This window comes from Hyperolius riggenbachi, chromosome 10, assembly GCF_040937935.1.
Source record: "Hyperolius riggenbachi isolate aHypRig1 chromosome 10, aHypRig1.pri, whole genome shotgun sequence".
NCBI lineage: Eukaryota > Metazoa > Chordata > Amphibia > Anura > Hyperoliidae > Hyperolius > Hyperolius riggenbachi.
This window is the reverse complement of record NC_090655.1, coordinates 276,988,039-277,005,465: the sequence shown is the minus strand read 5'-3', so window position 1 is coordinate 277,005,465 and position 17,427 is coordinate 276,988,039. Positions and strand designations below refer to the sequence as shown.

Genomic DNA, 17,427 nt, shown 5'->3' with positions numbered 1-17,427 from the left:
TAAAACACAGAGGGAAAGAACTCTCAAAATACTGTTCTCTGAAAGATGTCTCACCCCAGCACGTTCAGAACATCCTCAACTTCAACGCATTAACCAATCACTCCATGGTCCTGATGTACAACCATGCGGTGTCATCTGCCTATGACTCCCTTGCTCCAGTTTGCATTAAACGGTCTACACCACTTCACCATGCACGGTGGTTTGACAGCTCACTAAAGGACCTAAAGAAAGAAGTGCGCAGACTAGAAAGGAAGTGGCGAAAATCTCAGAATTCAAAAGATAAACACATCCTTGTCTCTCACCTAGAAAGCTACCAAAATGCGATCACCAAGAAAAAATCCTCCTACCTATCACAGGAGATCGCAAAGGCTGCCAACAGGCCAGCCCAACTATTCCGCACAGTTGATAGACTATGTAACCCATCCTGTCTAAAACCTACTATAAAAACACACGATTGGTTCACACGATGGCCAGGGGCCCCGGACCTCTCTCACTGGCCGGGGCCCCAAGGCCAACACATGATACCTGGAGGGGAGTGCAGGTGGGCCTGGACCTCTCACACCCAGGCTCTGGACCTCTCACATCATAAAACCTACTATAACTCCCTCAAAGGAGCTATGTGAGAAATTTGCTTGCTACTTTGCTGACAAAGTATCCTCTATTCGGTCTCTCATTCAGTCCACAGCACCTAAGACTTATTCAACTCCTGGAAATGGTTGGAAAAACAACCTAACACCCTGGAGGAATGACTTCAAAAGTATTAGTGAGGAAGAGATCTCAGACATCCTCCGCCAGACAACCTGCGACCTGGACCCTGGACCAACTAAACATATGCTGAAATGCCCTGACCTGCTTGGTCCAGCATTTCACAAAATAGTAAATGTCTCTCTGCAAGCAGGGAGGTTTCCTACCTCTCTAAAAGAAGGAATCATCAAGCCCCTTCTTAAAAAACCTTTCATGGATCCAGATGCAATGAGCAGCTACAGACCTGTCTCCAACCTCTCCTTCTTAGGTGAAGTTATTGAAAAGGCTGTCTATCTGCAACTTGAAACCAAGTTGTCAGTAAACAACATCCTGGACCCTCTACAATCTGGCTTTAAGAAACACCACAGCTGTGAAACAGCCCTCATCCAAGTCTGCAACGATCTGCTCATGGCAAGGGACAGAGGGGGAATGCTCCATGCTAATCCTGTTGGATCTCTCAGCGGCTTTTGATACAGTTGACCATGAAATCCTGCTTAACAGACTGCAGGAGTACTGTGGCACCAGTGGATCAGTCCTCCAGTGGTTCAGATCATTCCTGACTGACAGAACACAGAGTATCCCTATGACCTATAATGTCCAAACCTGCACCTCTACAATTCGGAGTGCCACAAGGATCAATCCTATCCCCTCTGCTGTTTGCAATCTACATGTTGCCACTCGGTACACTTATCCAACGATGTGGCCTGACGTACCACTGCTACGCCGATGACACACAGCTATCCCTGTCCTTCAAACCTGGTGAAATAGACCCTCCTCCAAAAATAAACTCTTGCTTAGCTGAGCTACAGGCATGGATGAATGATAACTGGTTGAAACTGAATGCTGACAAAACTGAGGTCCTTTTTGTCCAAAGCCAGCGCTCGCCATCAAAACAGCTCTATCCTAAAGCAACACCAATCAGGATTGGGAATTCAGACATAAACAGCTCCAACCTTGTGCGCAGCCTTGGCGTACTAATCGATGGGGAATGGAGTTTCAGAAACTAAATTTCATCTGTAGTCAAATCTTCCTACTTTCATCTGAAGAACATTGCAAAGATTAAACATCTGATTCCCCCAGAGGATCTTCCAACCCTAGTTCATGCCTTCATCACACCACGGCTGGACTACTGCAATGCCCTTTATGCTGGCCTCCCCAAAAAGGACCTGCGTCGCCTGCAATTAGTGCAGAATGCTGCTGCCAGATTGCTAACAAACCAGCCTCGCCACTGTCACATTACACCGATCCTTCGCTCACTGCACTGGCTACCAGTAGAATGGAGAATACTCTTCAAGATTGGACTGCTGACATTCAAATCCCTGCACAATCTGGGCCCTGGATACATGAAGGACTTGCTGAAGCTGCACCACACCTCTCACAACCTCAGATCAGCAAGTTCTATAAACTTGGTCACTCCCAGAGTGCACCTCAAAAGATCTGGAGACAGAGTTTTCTGTCATGCTGCCCCTACTCTTTGGAACTCCCTACCACACCCAGTAAAGACAGCACCATCCCTGGAGCTATTCAAATCCAGACTGAAAAGCTACCTGTTCAGCCTGGCATTTCCAGACTTATAAAATTCTTCCTCTGTACCACGATGGTCTGAGCCATGCTTATGCGCTTTGAGTCCTATGGGAGAAAAGCTCTTTACAAATGTTATTTGTTGTTTTTGTTGTTATATAGTGTGTGTATATGTATATACTGCTTCCTGCACCGCCTGGATTTTGACTACTCTCTGCCTGCCGCCTGCACCGACCTCTGCCTGGATTATGACTACTCTCTGCCTGCCGCCTGCACCGATCTCTGCCTGGATTATGACTACTCTCTGCCTGCCGCCTGCACCGATCTCTGCCTGGATTATGACTACTCTCTGCCTGCTGCCTGCACTGACCCCTGCCTGGATTTTCACTACTCTCTGCCTGCTGCCTGCACCACCCCCTGCCTGAATTTTGACTACTCTCTGCCTGCACCGACCTCTCCCTGCCGCCTGCACCGACCCCTGCCTGGATTTTCACTACTCTCTGCCTGCTGCCTGCACCACCCCCTGCCTGAATTTTCACTACTCTCTGCCTGCTGCCTGCACTACTCTCTGTCTGCACCGACCTCTGCCTGCCGCCTGCACCGACCCCTGCCTGGATTTTCACTATTCTCTGCCTGCTGCCTGCACCACCCCCATGCCTGGAATATGACTACTCTCTGCCTGCTGCCTGCACCACCCCCATGCCTGGAATATGACTACTCTCTGCCTGCTGCCTGCACCGACCCCTGCCTGGACTTTGACTACTCTCTGCCTGCCTTATTTGTACAGTTTCACAATTTTTTACATTTATTCATCTATTTAATTAATTCAACAAATTTGTGTTCTAGTCTTTTATTTATATGCAGAATGTCTAGCAGGCTTTTATTCTGACATATTTTGGTGAGTTATGACTTAAGAATTGGAGGCCTAAAAGACTTGAAAAAAAAATGTACCGCTTTTGACTCATAACTCCAGACAGAAATGCACTGCTAGGGAGGTTAAAATCTGGTTTATTCAGCTCCCAGCAAAAACAAATAATGATAATTTCAGCACTCTTGTGTTAACAGGAGTGTTTGTTCAGCCAGATAAAAGTGCTTTGGCTTTTATTTTCTCTCCAGGAGAGCCATGGCTGCATATGACTGCAGATCCTGCCTCATTTGTATAGATAAAGCACCTGGTTTATTAACCCTTACATTAGAAAATAACACAAAGCAAGTTCTAACGAGGCTCAGTACTATATGTACCCATATTTATCTCATCATGTCTTGCAGCGCTGGGTCCCTGGTTCGAATCCCAGCCAGGGCACTATCTGCAAAGAGTTTGTATGTTCTCTCCGTGTCTGCGTGGGTTTCCTCCGGGCACTCCGGTTTCCTCCCACATTCCAAAAACATACGGATAAGTTAATTGGCTCCCCCTAAAATTGGCCCTAGATTACAGTACTTACACTACATAATATAGACAGATGGCAATGGTAGGGATTAGAGTGTGAGCTCCTTTGAGGGACAGTTAGTGACAAGATATATATACATTGTACAGCGCTGCGTAATATGTCGGCGCTATATAAATACTAAATAATAATAATAATCATCATGTCACTTCAGTTCAGGGACTTTAACACTTTATAAACCAATGCACTGAGTAGCAGGAAAAGATCCTCAGCATTCTGTGTAAATATGGTAAAAAAAAAGAAGAAAAAAACAAATAACGTGCATCAGAACATTTGTAGCCAATACATTTTCCACACTCAACACAAGTGTCTGATAAGCTGTGACTTATGCCAAAAACATTTCCCACACTCAGCACATGAATAGCGCTTCTCACCAGTGTGACATCTCTCATGACTGTCAAGACTTGATTTCTGAGTAAAACATTTCCCACACTCAGCACATGAATAGGGCTTCTCACCAGTGTGACATCTCTCATGTCTGACAAGACTTGATTTCTGAGAAAACCATTTCCCACACTCAGCACATGAATAGGGTTTCTCACCAGTATGATATCTCTCATGTGTAACAAGATATGATTTACTCACAAAACATTTCCCACACTCAGCACATGAATAGGGCTTCTCACCTGTGTGAGATTTCCCATGTGCAACCAGCTTTGATTTATCAACAAAACATTTCCCACACTCAGCACATGAATAGGGCTTATCACCCGTGTGAGATCTCTCATGATTGTCAAGACTTGATTTATGACCAAAACATTTCCCACACTCAGCACATGGATAGGGCTTCTCACCAGTGTGAGTTCTCTCATGTCTGACAAGCTCTGATTTCACCACAAAACATTTCCCACACTCAGCACATGAATAGGACTTCTCACCAGTGTGAGATCTCTCATGTCTGACAAGAGTTGATTTCCATGCATAACATTTCCCACAAGTGGAACAGGAATGAGACCCTCCAGCAGGAGGAGAGCTGTGCTGGGTATGAGGCCCCTCAGGGTTAGACAGGTGAGGGGAGTCTGGGGGCATATTTGGGGTCACCAGGATATCTGCAGGGGACTCTTGTCCAGTGACATCATCATCCGTTGTACAGTCTGTGGATACAGAAAGACGAGTCTCTGAGAGGTTCCTGATGCCGGGACTCCGCCCTGCAAATAGAGAAACATCATCACTTCCTGTTAGAGAATTCTGAGGGGAGGAACAATTATCATTAGGGGTGAAAGGAAAGAGGATGGTCGGCACTGCTGTACAACTTCCTTTATTTGGCAATGTGCAGACAAGTAGGCTGTGTGTTACATCATCACCTCACAGTCCATAAGAAGAGACTAAACACGTACCGGTGCGGGGGTGGATAATGGTGGGTGCTGGTTGCTGGGAGCCTGACGGCAGTTTCACACACAAGTGCTTCTTCGGAGGCTATGACAAGGGGGCGGGGCTATATCTGCTGTAGTTGGATAAAGTGCGTTACTGTAATAGTAACCTGCAATCCAAGATTACAGTGTGGGGAGGTCAGGGAGAGCGAGGCCAAACAACACGGCCGCTATTCCTAATGGAATTACAAGTCCTGCTGCAGCAGCTAATTATACAAGCCACTAACATAATATTCCATGATGAATATAGGTCAGGCCATGCAGAGCAGAGAATCTGGCTGACCTCGTCCTCATATACAACAAGGGCTGCCTGATTAGGGGAAGCTGGGGTTAGGAAGGTTTAACAGTTCACTTAATATTTCCTCTGAGCACGCTACACGCGCTAGTTGCAGCATAGCGTGCGTTACTTAGCAACGGCCGCTGCCTTGATGTGCCGCGCGGTAGTGATGTATTGCTCCCGCGATCCTTCACTAAAGCAGCAGCTACGTAACGTGCACAGAGGAAATAAGTTGCGCTGCTCTATTAGCATAACAGTAGTCGCACTATTTTGCAGCGCTATAGTTAGTAAATTAACCCCATTGTGTTTTATAGCATGTAAATAGTAACTGTAGAATTGAAGTGAGAGAGGAGAGAGTCAGGAATAGATACGGCACCTATTCTGCTGAACTTCTGAGACACAATCTCCTCCCCAGTTCTCCTTGAATGTCGCTGTTGCCCATCCTCTAATGGCCAATCTCCCTGCTTCTTTTACATTAAAATAAAGGTTACTTTTTAAATCACTTTTAAGCCTTCCTAACCCCAGCTTCCCCTAATAGCTAACAGCGCTATCGTTAGTGAATCAACCCCAATGGCCACAACTCATTTAGATCATCCTGGTGATAATAAGGCAAGTGGAAACATCACCACACATCGATCTGTATTTTAAGTGTTAATTCACTAAAGAGGCTTGCCTTATTAACATGTAGTGATAAACTTTCACAGTGAGAGCATGAAGAGAGAGGGCAAAGCCAGCACTGCAGTTGGGGTTCTTTTATTGATAAAAAGTTCAGACACTCACAGTTGTGTGATAGCCAGGTGTCAAGGCAGGTTGAGTGGGCGCCAGGTCTGAGATTCCCTGCGGACGACCGTTTCGCGCTGGACGCGCTTGTTCACCGCTATGGGGAAGTTGGGGGCTGGCTGCCTCAACGCGGGTTACAGACCCGCGTCACGGCGGCACTTCCGCCTTCGTCTGCTAGCCACGCCCCCGTTGCCATGTCATTCCATGACGCTCACTCGTCCTGCAGACAGGACGGGAAGCGTCCATGTTCCCCGGCAACAGTGTGCACGCCCACAGGCACGCCCACCCGAGCCACCAAATGTCCAGCCAACCAGCCCAAGGATGCACATCAATGGCTGCTGTTAGTAAACAGCAGGACATGTGCGCATGCTGCAAAGCGCGTACTATATTAGAGGCACATATGTAGGCAGTAAAACCCAGGGCTGGAAAGGAACGGGCAGTGGAGGCAAGGGCAGGCATGCCCGCAGGCGCAACCCAGGGTGTCGGGGTAGCAAGACATAAAAGCAAATACCAAAGGTATATATACAGTATGGAACAAGCCCACAGTGAGAGGAGAGAGAGAGGCAAGGAAGGGAGCAGCGCAGATGTACAATAAGCTGAAAACCAACCACAGAGAAAAGGAAAAGGGGAAAAACGTGCATAAAGACAGAGTCATGCGCGTACGCGCGACACGGAATACAACTCCCAGCCGCGCGGGCACATAGACAGAGCAGTGGAATATAAGGAGGAGAAAAGCCGGCGAAAAACAGTAGAGGGCAGAACCAAGGAGCAAAGTTCCGCAAGTGTGTCAAAGCCAAGGCACAAGAGAAAGTCAGCAATGCAGTGTCATTCAAGTTCATTTCTCTAGAAAGCAGGCCAATTCATTTTTATCATTCAGTCCGAGAGGGCCAAGGGCATTGGTTTGTATAATCCACCGAGCCTCATGTTGCAATAAAGTCCGCTCCCTATCTCCTCCTCGGTGTGTAAAAGATATATTTTCTAGGGCAAAGAATCTAAGACAGTGAGCGTTTCTCCCATGGCACTGAGCCATATGTGTTACTAGTCTGGTAGACTTATCATTGGATTTAAGTGAACGGAGATGTTCCTTGATCCTTGTCTGCATTTCCCTGGTAGTTTGACCAATATAGTATCTATTACAAGGGCACAGCAGGCAATACACTACAAATTTGGTCCTGCACGACAGTACATCTTTGATTATTATTATTATGATATGCTAACCAGTAGTGAATACAGGAAACCCAACTCGAATAATTGGTTGAGCACCCTCAGACGGCCGGGCAATTACCGCTGTGGGACGTGCGGCATCTGTGATCAAATTCTGAAGCACGGAATATCGATGTTGGGAGGGACCCCCGTTAAAATCAAAGATGTACTGTCGTGCAGGACCAAATTTGTAGTGTATTGCCTGCTGTGCCCTTGTAATAGATACTATATTGGTCAAACTACCAGGGAAATGCAGACAAGGATCAAGGAACATCTCCGTTCACTTAAATCCAAGGATAAGTCTACCAGACTAGTAACACATATGGCTCAGTGCCATGGGAGAAACGCTCACTGTCTTAGATTCTTTGCCCTAGAAAATATATCTTTTACACACCGAGGAGGAGATAGGGAGCGGACTTTATTGCAACATGAGGCTCGGTGGATTATACAAACCAATGCCCTTGGCCCTCTCGGACTGAATGATAAAAATGAATTGGCCTGCTTTCTAGAGAAATGAACTTGAATGACACTGCATTGCTGACTTTCTCTTGTGCCTTGGCTTTGACACACTTGCGGAACTTTGCTCCTTGGTTCTGCCCTCTACTGTTTTTCGCCGGCTTTTCTCCCCCTTATATTCCACTGCTCTGTCTATGTGCCCGCGCGGCTGGGAGTTGTATTCCGTGTCGCGCGTACGCGCATGACTCTGTCTTTATGCACGTTTTTCCCCTTTTCCTTTTCTCTGTGGTTGGTTTTCAGCTTATTGTACATCTGCGCTGCTCCCTTCCTTGCCTCTCTCTCTCCTCTCACTGTGGGTTTGTTCCATACTGTATATATACCTTTGGTATTTGCTTTTATGTCTTGCTACCCCGACACCCTGGGTTGCGCCTGCGGGCATGCCTGCCCTTGCCTCCACTGCCCGTTCCTTTCCAGCCCTGGGTTTTACTGCCTACATATGTGCCTCTAATATAGTACGCGCTTTGCAGCATGCGCACATGTCCTGCTGTTTACTAACAGCAGCCATTGATGTGCATCCTTGGGCTGGTTGGCTGGACATTTGGTGGCTCGGGTGGGCGTGCCTGTGGGCGTGCACACTGTTGCCGGGAAACATGGACGCTTCCCGTCCTGTCTGCAGGACGAGTGAGCGTCATGGAATGACATGGCAACGGGGGCGTGGCTAGCAGACGAAGGCGGAAGTGCCGCCGTGACGCGGGTATGTAACCCGCGTTGAGGCAGCCTGCCCCCAACTTCCCCATAGCGGTGAACAAGCGCGTCCAGCGCGAAACGGTCGTCCGCAGGGAATCTCAGACCTGGCGCCCATTCAACCTGCCATGACACCTGGCTATCACACAACTGTGAGTGTCTGAACTTTTTATCAATAAAAGAACCCCAACTGCAGTGCTGGCTTTGCCCTCTCTCTTCATGCTTACAAGTATACTGCTGTTTCCTTGCCGGAGCACGCAGCCTAGAGGGACTCACTTCTTCACAGTTTGCAGTACAGCATAGTCAAGCCCAGCCTCCTGTTGCATCTTCCGCTGAGTGCTGGAACTTTGCTTTTCTTTGCCCGCTTTCACAGTGAGAGTGCTGTCTTATCACTCCAGTCCTTAAGTTTTCACCTTTGTAGTTATTCTCACACGCAGTAGGTAGGGAGGGGAGGAGCACACACAACAAAGATGTAGCTCCACCCCCTTCTGCCTGAATGATTACAGCAAGGCTGGGTAGGACAGCAAGGGAGGGAGAGAGAGAGGCTGTGTGTGTCTGAATGTGTGTGTGTGTGTGTGTGTGTGTGTGTGTGTGTGTGTGTGTGTGTGTGTGTGTGTGTGTGTGTGTGTGTGTGTGTGTGTGTGTGTGTGTGTGTGTGTGTGTGTGTGTGTGTGTGTGTGTGTGTGTGTGTGTGTGTGTGTGTGTGTGTGTGTGTGTTTTATCAACATATGCTTGGTCTTCCTTTTTCTCCCTCCCTCTCTGTGTATGACAATGAGCATGTTTACTCAGCTTCCTTGGTCGCCCATAGCGAGGCCTATTGGGAGTGGAAATTTTCCTATTAAACCTCTGTATAGTCTTGGCTATCGTGCTGCAGCTCAGTGTGAGAGTCTTGGCAATATTCTTATAGCCTAGGCCATCTCTATGTGGAGCAGCAATTCTTTTTTCAGCTCCTCAGAGTTCTCTGCCATGATTTTTCTGCCATGAGGAGCCATGCTGAGCTTCCAGTGACCAGTATGAGGGAGTGTGAGAGCGATAACACCAAATGTACCACACCTGCTCCCCATTCACACCTGAGACCTTGTAACACTAACCAGTCACATGACCTCAGGGAGGGAAAGGGCCGGAACCAATTCCCTTCCTCTGCTAAGTTCTCTCCTAGGACATCATTTTTTATGTTCTGTTTAAAATGACTTCTCAACACTCTTCAAAAGAAGACATAATGTAAAATTATTTTTAACTAGCGGATGGCCCGGTGTTGCCCGGGTATGTATTTGGTTCATGTTGACTGCACCCACTTTTTCTTACCCTAACACACAATTACTCAATGACCAAGTTTGTGAGCTTTGCTGTCTTTGGCATTAATTATTTGTATTGAAATGAAACAAATCTGATTGGCTTTTTGTGGTTCCACCCCTTTTCTGAATTTGAACCCCCGTCACCCAATGACCAACTGGACCCGGTTCGAGGCTTGTGCCATTAATATTGTGCGACTGGCAGCAATTAAATATTCCCCTTGAAAATCAATAAGTGAATTTTGATTGGCTTTTGTAGGCTCCGCCCACTTTTCTGAATATTAATTCCGGTCACCCAGTGACCAACTGTGCAAAGTTTGAGAACCCTGTTATTAACAGTGTAAGAATGGCTGCAGTTTACATTTTCCCAGTGAAATTTGTATTTGTCTCCGCCCACTTTTTTGGTTATGGGGATAAAAAGTAACCTGTATGTTATTCCAGGTGATGTACTGTGTGTGGGACAAATTTCATTCAAATCCGATCAGCCAGTTTTGTGTGACTGAGTAACAAACATCCAAACTGTCACATTTATAATTTTTTTTGTTGCCTGCAGGTGGCTTAAAAGGCCATTTATTGATAAGATATGAAAATATCACCAAGGAGAAAACTTAGGAAATAAGTGAATTGGATTGGGCCCTGAAATGTCTAATTGAGTAGAATTTTGACATTTGTCACTTAGGGGTGTCCTCACTTTTGCTGCCAGTGGATTAGACATTAATGGCTGTGTGTTGAGTTATGTTGGTGGGACAGCAAATTTACACCATTATACAAGCTGTACACTGACTGCTTTACATTGTATCAAAGGGGCAGATTCATGAAACTGTGGGAATATTACCCCACATACTGAGAGGAAGATGATCTGTACTGTGCCCAGCAGGAACATATCTGTTAGTCAGTGTAATAAGGCTATTGCATTACTAATGTTTATTACTCACCAATTCTCATCTCTGCAATAATGTCTTCCTCCTTAGATGCTCTCATCACGTCACCCTCCTCCATAGACTGCTGATCACTCCTCACATATGTCTCTTCTTCTTCTTCTTCTTTCTTTATCCTCATCATGTCACCCTCCTCCATACACAGCTGATCACTCCTCACATATGTGTCTTCTTCCTCTTTCTTTATCCTCATCATGTCACCCTCCTCCATAGACTGCTGATCACTCCTCACATACGTCTCTTCTTCTTCCTCTTTCTTTATCCTCATGTCACCCTCCTCCACAGACTGCTGATCACTCCTCACATATGTGTCTTCTTCCTCTTTCTTTATCCTCATCATGTCACCCTCCTCCATAGATTGCTGATCACTCCTCACACACGTCTCTTCTTCTTCCTCTTTCTTTATCCTCATCATGTCACCCTCCTCCACAGACTGCTGATCACTCCTCACATATGTCTCTTCTTCTTCCTCTTTATTTGTCCCCATCATGTCATCCTCCTCCATAGACCGCTGATCACTCCTCACATACATCTCTTCTTCCTCTTTACTTGTCCTCATCATGTCACCCTCCGCCATAGACTGCTGATCACTCCTCACATATGTCTCTTCTTCTTTCTTTGTCCCCATCATGTCACCCTCCTCCATAGACTGCTGATCACTCCTCACATACGTCTCTTCTTCTTCCTCTTTAACCACAGCACTTACATGTATCAGTTCTCCACCCTAAGTGCACAAAACAAGAAGCACTTTATAATGTGAGCACAGATAACAGCAGAGACAACAGGAAACAATGTCACATAGTTTGGGGTCTCTAATGACACTCAGTTCCACCTACCTGATAATGGCGGGGGTGGTGGGAACTTCCTTTAGACAATCCCAGGAATAAAGAGGACCTGTACACCTCTCTGGCGGGTTTCCATTACTGGATTTATCTGTAGGAAACACACACCATGACTGAATACTATGGGCTCAATTAACTAAGAGTTACCACATTGAAAAGTATATATTACAGACTAGTGAGGTAAATTACCGGCTTATGCAGTGAATACCTCACATAAAGTCAATTCACTAAGATTAAAGCATTTGGTAAAACAAATAAAATGTTGGGCATTTTAAGATCTTGCTGGACCTGTCAATAACTAGAAATCAGCATGTGGTAAAATTGACAGACTAAGGAGAAAGCCAATAGGAAGAGCCACCTGGTCCTGCTACTCACCTCATTTGATCAGATGCACTGCCGGGTGCGACATCAAAAAGATAAACAAAATACAACATCAGGAGACGTTTAAAGCCAATGGGTACCGGTAAAAAAAAGAAAAAGTTAGATACTCACCTAAGGAGAGGGAAGGCTCGGTCCTAATGAGCCTTCCCTCTCCTCTCCCGGTGCCCTCGGTGCTGCGCTGGCTCCCCCGTTCGTGTCCACCGCCGCAGGGACTTCGGAGGTCTTCGGGAACACTCGGGCTTCCGAAGACGGGCCGCACCATACTACGTACGCGCGAGCGCGTCATAGAGGGCGCTCGCGCATGCGTAGTATGGAGCGGTCGCGTCATCGGGAGCCCGAGTGCCCCCGAAGGCTTCCGAAAGCTCCCGAAGGCATGCGGAAGTGGCAGTATTTGACCGAACTGGTCGAATACTGCCACGGGGGATCCTGCGCGGGACCGGGCACCGGGAGAGGAGAGGGAAGGCTCATTAGGACCGAGCCTTCCCTCTCCTTAAGTGAGTATCTGACTTTTTCTTTTTTTCACTGGTAAACATTCACTTTAAAGAGGCTTCCCTGTATCCCTTTAGACATGCAGATCTATATACTGGTACACAGAAGAGGCCCTTTAGTGGCATGCATACACATCTAAAGGGATGCAGGAAGCCCTTTACTCTCTAGTAAGCTGTCACACAGGAATGGGTTATGCAGACACTTGTAGGAGAGAACCTCAGCTTGCTGCAGAGACCTCCTTCATAGCTGGGAGACTTCTGCATTACCGAGCAGGTCTTACTGAACTGAAGCAACATTTCTCAGTAAACTACATATTACTGCATGTGTGACAGTCTTGGTGCACTTGGAAAACAAAGTCTACAATACCAATACAGAATGCGTTATTTCCCCAACTTTTTTTTTTTTTTTTTTTTTTGCCAATCAGCCCTTACTGAATTGAGGTTACTGTCTGTTTGTGTTTCTCAGATGAGGGGGATCTAGGAGGACCCCAAGCACTGCATCCTCCATTACAAGAAATAAAGAATCTCCTCTTACCCGGTGATGTGAGGGGCGGCTGATTCTCCATCATGGTGTCCTTGTAGAGGTCCTGGTGTCCGTCTATATACTGCCACTCCTGCATGGAGAAACAGACGTGACATCCTGACATCTCATAGGAACCCGACACACACAATGACACAATCACCGCCCAGACACCCCCCCTTGCTGTTACTGGACATAATTGCCAGCACTGCTCACCTCTCATGTCAGCAGCTCAATCATTTTCCTGGTGATTTCCAGAATCTTCTTCTTGTTGTGTCCCTCAAATATCAGGAAGTGAGGTGGGGCCACTGCGATGGTCTCATGATCACTTGACTTCACAGGACGCTGTATGAAAAGACCAACATTAATGTCACATGATCTCCCAGAATCCTCCTCACCTCTCTGATCAGGTGTGTTTTATTAATAGAGATAAGAGTGATGTCCTGTGACCTCCTAGAATTCTCCTCACCTCTCCAGCTAGCAGACAGATGATCTCCCCATTGCTGTCACTTGTGGGTGGTAGGGCCATGCAGAGTATTGCAGGAAAGCATAATAAGCTGGTTTATAGCTACCTGTGCACTATACTCACAGCGTGCTGCAGTCCTTTCCTCCCTCGGCCTTGTCTCCTCACATCCACCTCCCACTGTTACCATTCCTGTGATGTTACAGCAGTGCTGGTAGTGGTAGATGAATGAGGATATGAGGAGAGGCAGAGACTGAGGCTAATGGGAGCAGAGGACTGGAGCACACTGTGACAGCTAGCTATAAACCAATGTAATCCTTCCTTTTACTACTCTGCATGGAGGTGGGAGAAGGGAGCAATACTGCAGTGTGGGCATGGCTATACTGGGGGAGAAATGTCATTACTGGGGTGGGGGACATTACATACTGGAGGATAATGGCAATGCTGGGGGACACAGGGGGGACATGGCTATAATGGGAAAGAAATGACATTACTGGGGTGGGGGGGACATTACATACTGGAGGATAATTACAATGCTGGAGGACACAGGGGAACACGGCTATACTGGGAAAGAAATGGCATTACTGGGGTGGGGGACATTACATACTGGAGGATAATAGCAATACTGGGGGAAAACAGGGAGGACATGGCTATACTGGGAAAGAAATGGCATTACTGGGGTACGGGACATTACATACTGGAGGATAATGGCAATGCTGGGGACAGAGGGGGACATGTCTATACTGGGAAAGAAATGGCATTACTGGGGTAGGGGACATTACATACTGGAGGATAATGGCAATGCTGGGGACACAGGGAGGACATGGCTATACTGGGGGAGAAATGGCATTGCTGGGGTGGGGGACATTACATACTGGAGGATAATGGCAATGCTGGGGACAGAGGGGGACATGTCTATACTGGGAAAGAAATGGCATTACTGGGGTAGGGGACATTACATACTGGAGGATAATGGCAATGCTGGGGGACACAGGGAGAACATGGCTATACTGGGAAATAATTGGTTTTACTGGGGTGGGGGACATTACATACTGGAGGATAATGGCAATGCTGGGGGGGGGGGGGGGTGTTGGGCATGGCTATACTGGGAAAGAAATGGCATTACTGGGGTGGGGGGACATTACATACTGGAGGGTAATGGCAATGCTGGGGACACGGCTATACTGGGAAAGAAATGGCATTACTGGGGTGGGGGACATTACATACTGGAGGATAATGGCAATGCTGGGGGACACAGGGGGACATGGCTATTCACCATCTCTCCTATATACAGTTATTGCTGCATACAATCTCTATGCTCATTAATACTATTACTATCCTCATACTTGCCCATGTCTGCACTGATCTCCCCACTCTGCAATACATCCTGTACAATGTCCAGCAGCCATATATGTGCTAGTATATAACAAGAATCACACAATTACCTCTTCCAACAACGTACCCTCTCCACTTCCTGCAACTTCTCTTTTTCCTATCTGACATCACTTCCTGTGTGTGTGATCGCCATCTTGTGGTGAATAGACTAACTGCAGCCTCTGTTTGTGGGATCTCCTTCACTTAGAGTTGCAGATTGCCTATAAAGCTCATGGTGAACCAGAACTCCTAGGACTGTGTAAAGCAGGGGCATTTTGTCACTCCAGGCGAGAAAACCTATGGCGCCCCCCCCCCCCCCCCCCCTCCCTCCCATGAAGATAATTGTAATGCGGCAGCATTTCACCAGGAAATAACCATAATGTGGCAATGTTTCACAAGAAAATAATTGTAATGCGGCAGCATTTCACCAGAAATTACACTTATTGCGGCAGTGTTTCACCAGAAAATACATGTAAGAAAGAAGGCACACAGAGAGAGAGAAGGAGGCACAGGAGGACAGAAAGAGGCAGAGTGGGACTGAAGAAGAAACAGGGGGCAGAGGTAGTACAAGGGGACAAATAAAGGCAAAGGGGGCACAGGGAGACTTAAAGCATAATATAACCCTGCATTTCAACTTTGCTCTAAAACGTTATTTATAGCATATTATATGCAACCAGCATTTTTTTTTACTAGACCAGCAGTGGAAGGGTTACATACAGAGCTTTAAAGGGAACCAGAGAGGAACGAGGGGTGAAAAAAGGCAAAGATTACACATTATACATACCTCGGGCTTCTTCCAGCCCCATAAGCCTGAATCGCTCCCATGCCGCCGTCCTCAGCTTCCTGGATCCACCGGTACCGGGCCCGTCACTTCCGACGGACGCGGCCAATTGTCCGCATCACAGGGGCTCCCTCCATACATGTACGCATGTGGCTGCGCAGTAAGCAGCCACATGCATATCTGTATGGGGAGAGCACCCTGTGATGCGGAGAATTGGCCGCGTCCGCCGGCCGACTTGCCGACTCGCGGCAATGACGGGACTCGGTGGCGGCGGATCCAGGCAGCGGAGGACGGCGGCGTGGGAGCGATCCGTGCGTATGGGGCTGGAGGAAGCCCCAGGTATGTATAGTTCATCCTCTCTGGTTCCCTTTAAAAGTTCCGTGGAGAGAACTGCTCCCCTTAGCCAAAGTTTAGATAGATACATTTAACCACTTTACCCCCGCCCGTACGGATTTCTCCGTCCCTTTTTCCATCCTTTAACCCCCAGGGACGGAGAAATCCGTACTTTCCGCGCTCCCGCCGCTGCCCGTGCTCCCGCTCGTAAACGCGCCGCCCGCCGCTAGTAAACACGCCGCCGCCCGCTCGCCCGGAGATCAATGAATGGGAAAATCCATTCCCGTTCGTTGATCTAAGCCCCGCAATGATCCGCTGCTCTCCGATGAGTAGCGCGATCATTGTGAAAAGATACACACTTACCCAGCCTCCAAGTACTTCCTCCAAGCTTCCGGAAGGACGCTTGGAGGTCGCATTAAAACAAAAAGTTACTGTGGCCATCTTGTGGCCAAATAGTAAAACTACACCCTACACATTTTTCACATACAAATAAATTACTTTTACAAAAAAAATTAACTCATTACCTCCCACACTCCCAATTTTTTTTTTTTTTTTGTAAATTAAAAAAAAATTAAAAAATGTACAATAAAAAAAAATACATAAATAGTTACCTTAGGGACTGAACTTTTTAAATATTTATGTCAGGAGGGTACAACACTGTTACTTTATAAACTATGGGCTTGTAATTAGTGATGGACGCAAAACTGAAAAAAATGCACCTTTATTTCCAAATAAAATATTGGCGCCAAACATTGTGATAGGGACATAATTTAAATGGTTTTATAACTGGGACAAAAGGGCAAATACATTTCATGGGTTTTAATTACAGTAGCATGCATTATTTAAAAACTATAATGGCCGAAAACTGAAAAATAATTAATTTTTTTCCCACATTTTTCCTATTTTCCAATTAAAACACATTTAGAATAAAATAATTCTTGGCATAATGTCCCACCTAAAGAAAGCCTAATTGGTGGCGGAAAAAAATAAGATATAGTTCATTTCATTGCGATAAGTAATAATAAAGTTATAGACGAATGAGTGGAAGGAGCGCTGAAAGGTGAAAATTGCTCTGGTGGTCAGGGGGTAACACCCCTCAGTGGTGAAGTGGTTAAAGGACTTCCGAGGCCAAATGTTTAAAAAAAACATTAAAAAAGTTATATACCTGTGTAACTTTGTAGGACACGGAGGACGCCGTCCGCGCCCTCCGTGCCGTTCCGCCGGGTCCCCGCCGCTCATAGCCCCCCCGGACGGCTCCCGACCTGAATGCTAATGGCTGCTAGATGTGGTATGGCAGGTAAAGGGTGTATGACAGTGCATCCTGATTGGCTGACGAGCACCTGCTGACCACTTAAATGTAGCTGGATGCATGTATTGCTGTGTTCTATTGCTTGTGTGTGTCGAATATATTAAAAAGTCATTTTTAGGAGAAGGAAGATAGATACAATTGTTTATTTCATTAATTTGTTTTCAAC

At 46.7% G+C, this 17,427-nt stretch overlaps 1 protein-coding gene across 1 annotated transcript in view; it reads right to left on the bottom strand.

Annotated features, from left to right (window-relative positions):
- Positions 1-14,957, bottom strand: part of LOC137535453 (zinc finger protein 585A-like) — a 231,489-nt gene extending 216,532 nt beyond the window's left edge. The window contains exons 1-6 of the mRNA XM_068257284.1: positions 14,910-14,957; positions 13,218-13,346; positions 13,017-13,095; positions 11,607-11,703; positions 10,768-11,494; positions 4,015-4,858 (exon numbers count right to left, since the gene is read on the bottom strand). Coding sequence (XP_068113385.1) covers positions 4,015-4,858; positions 10,768-11,416 — 1,493 coding nt within the window. The 5' untranslated portion in view covers positions 11,417-11,494; positions 11,607-11,703; positions 13,017-13,095; positions 13,218-13,346; positions 14,910-14,957. The remainder of the gene's footprint in view (positions 1-4,014; positions 4,859-10,767; positions 11,495-11,606; positions 11,704-13,016; positions 13,096-13,217; positions 13,347-14,909) is intronic.
- Positions 14,958-17,427: the final 2,470 nt, after the last annotated feature.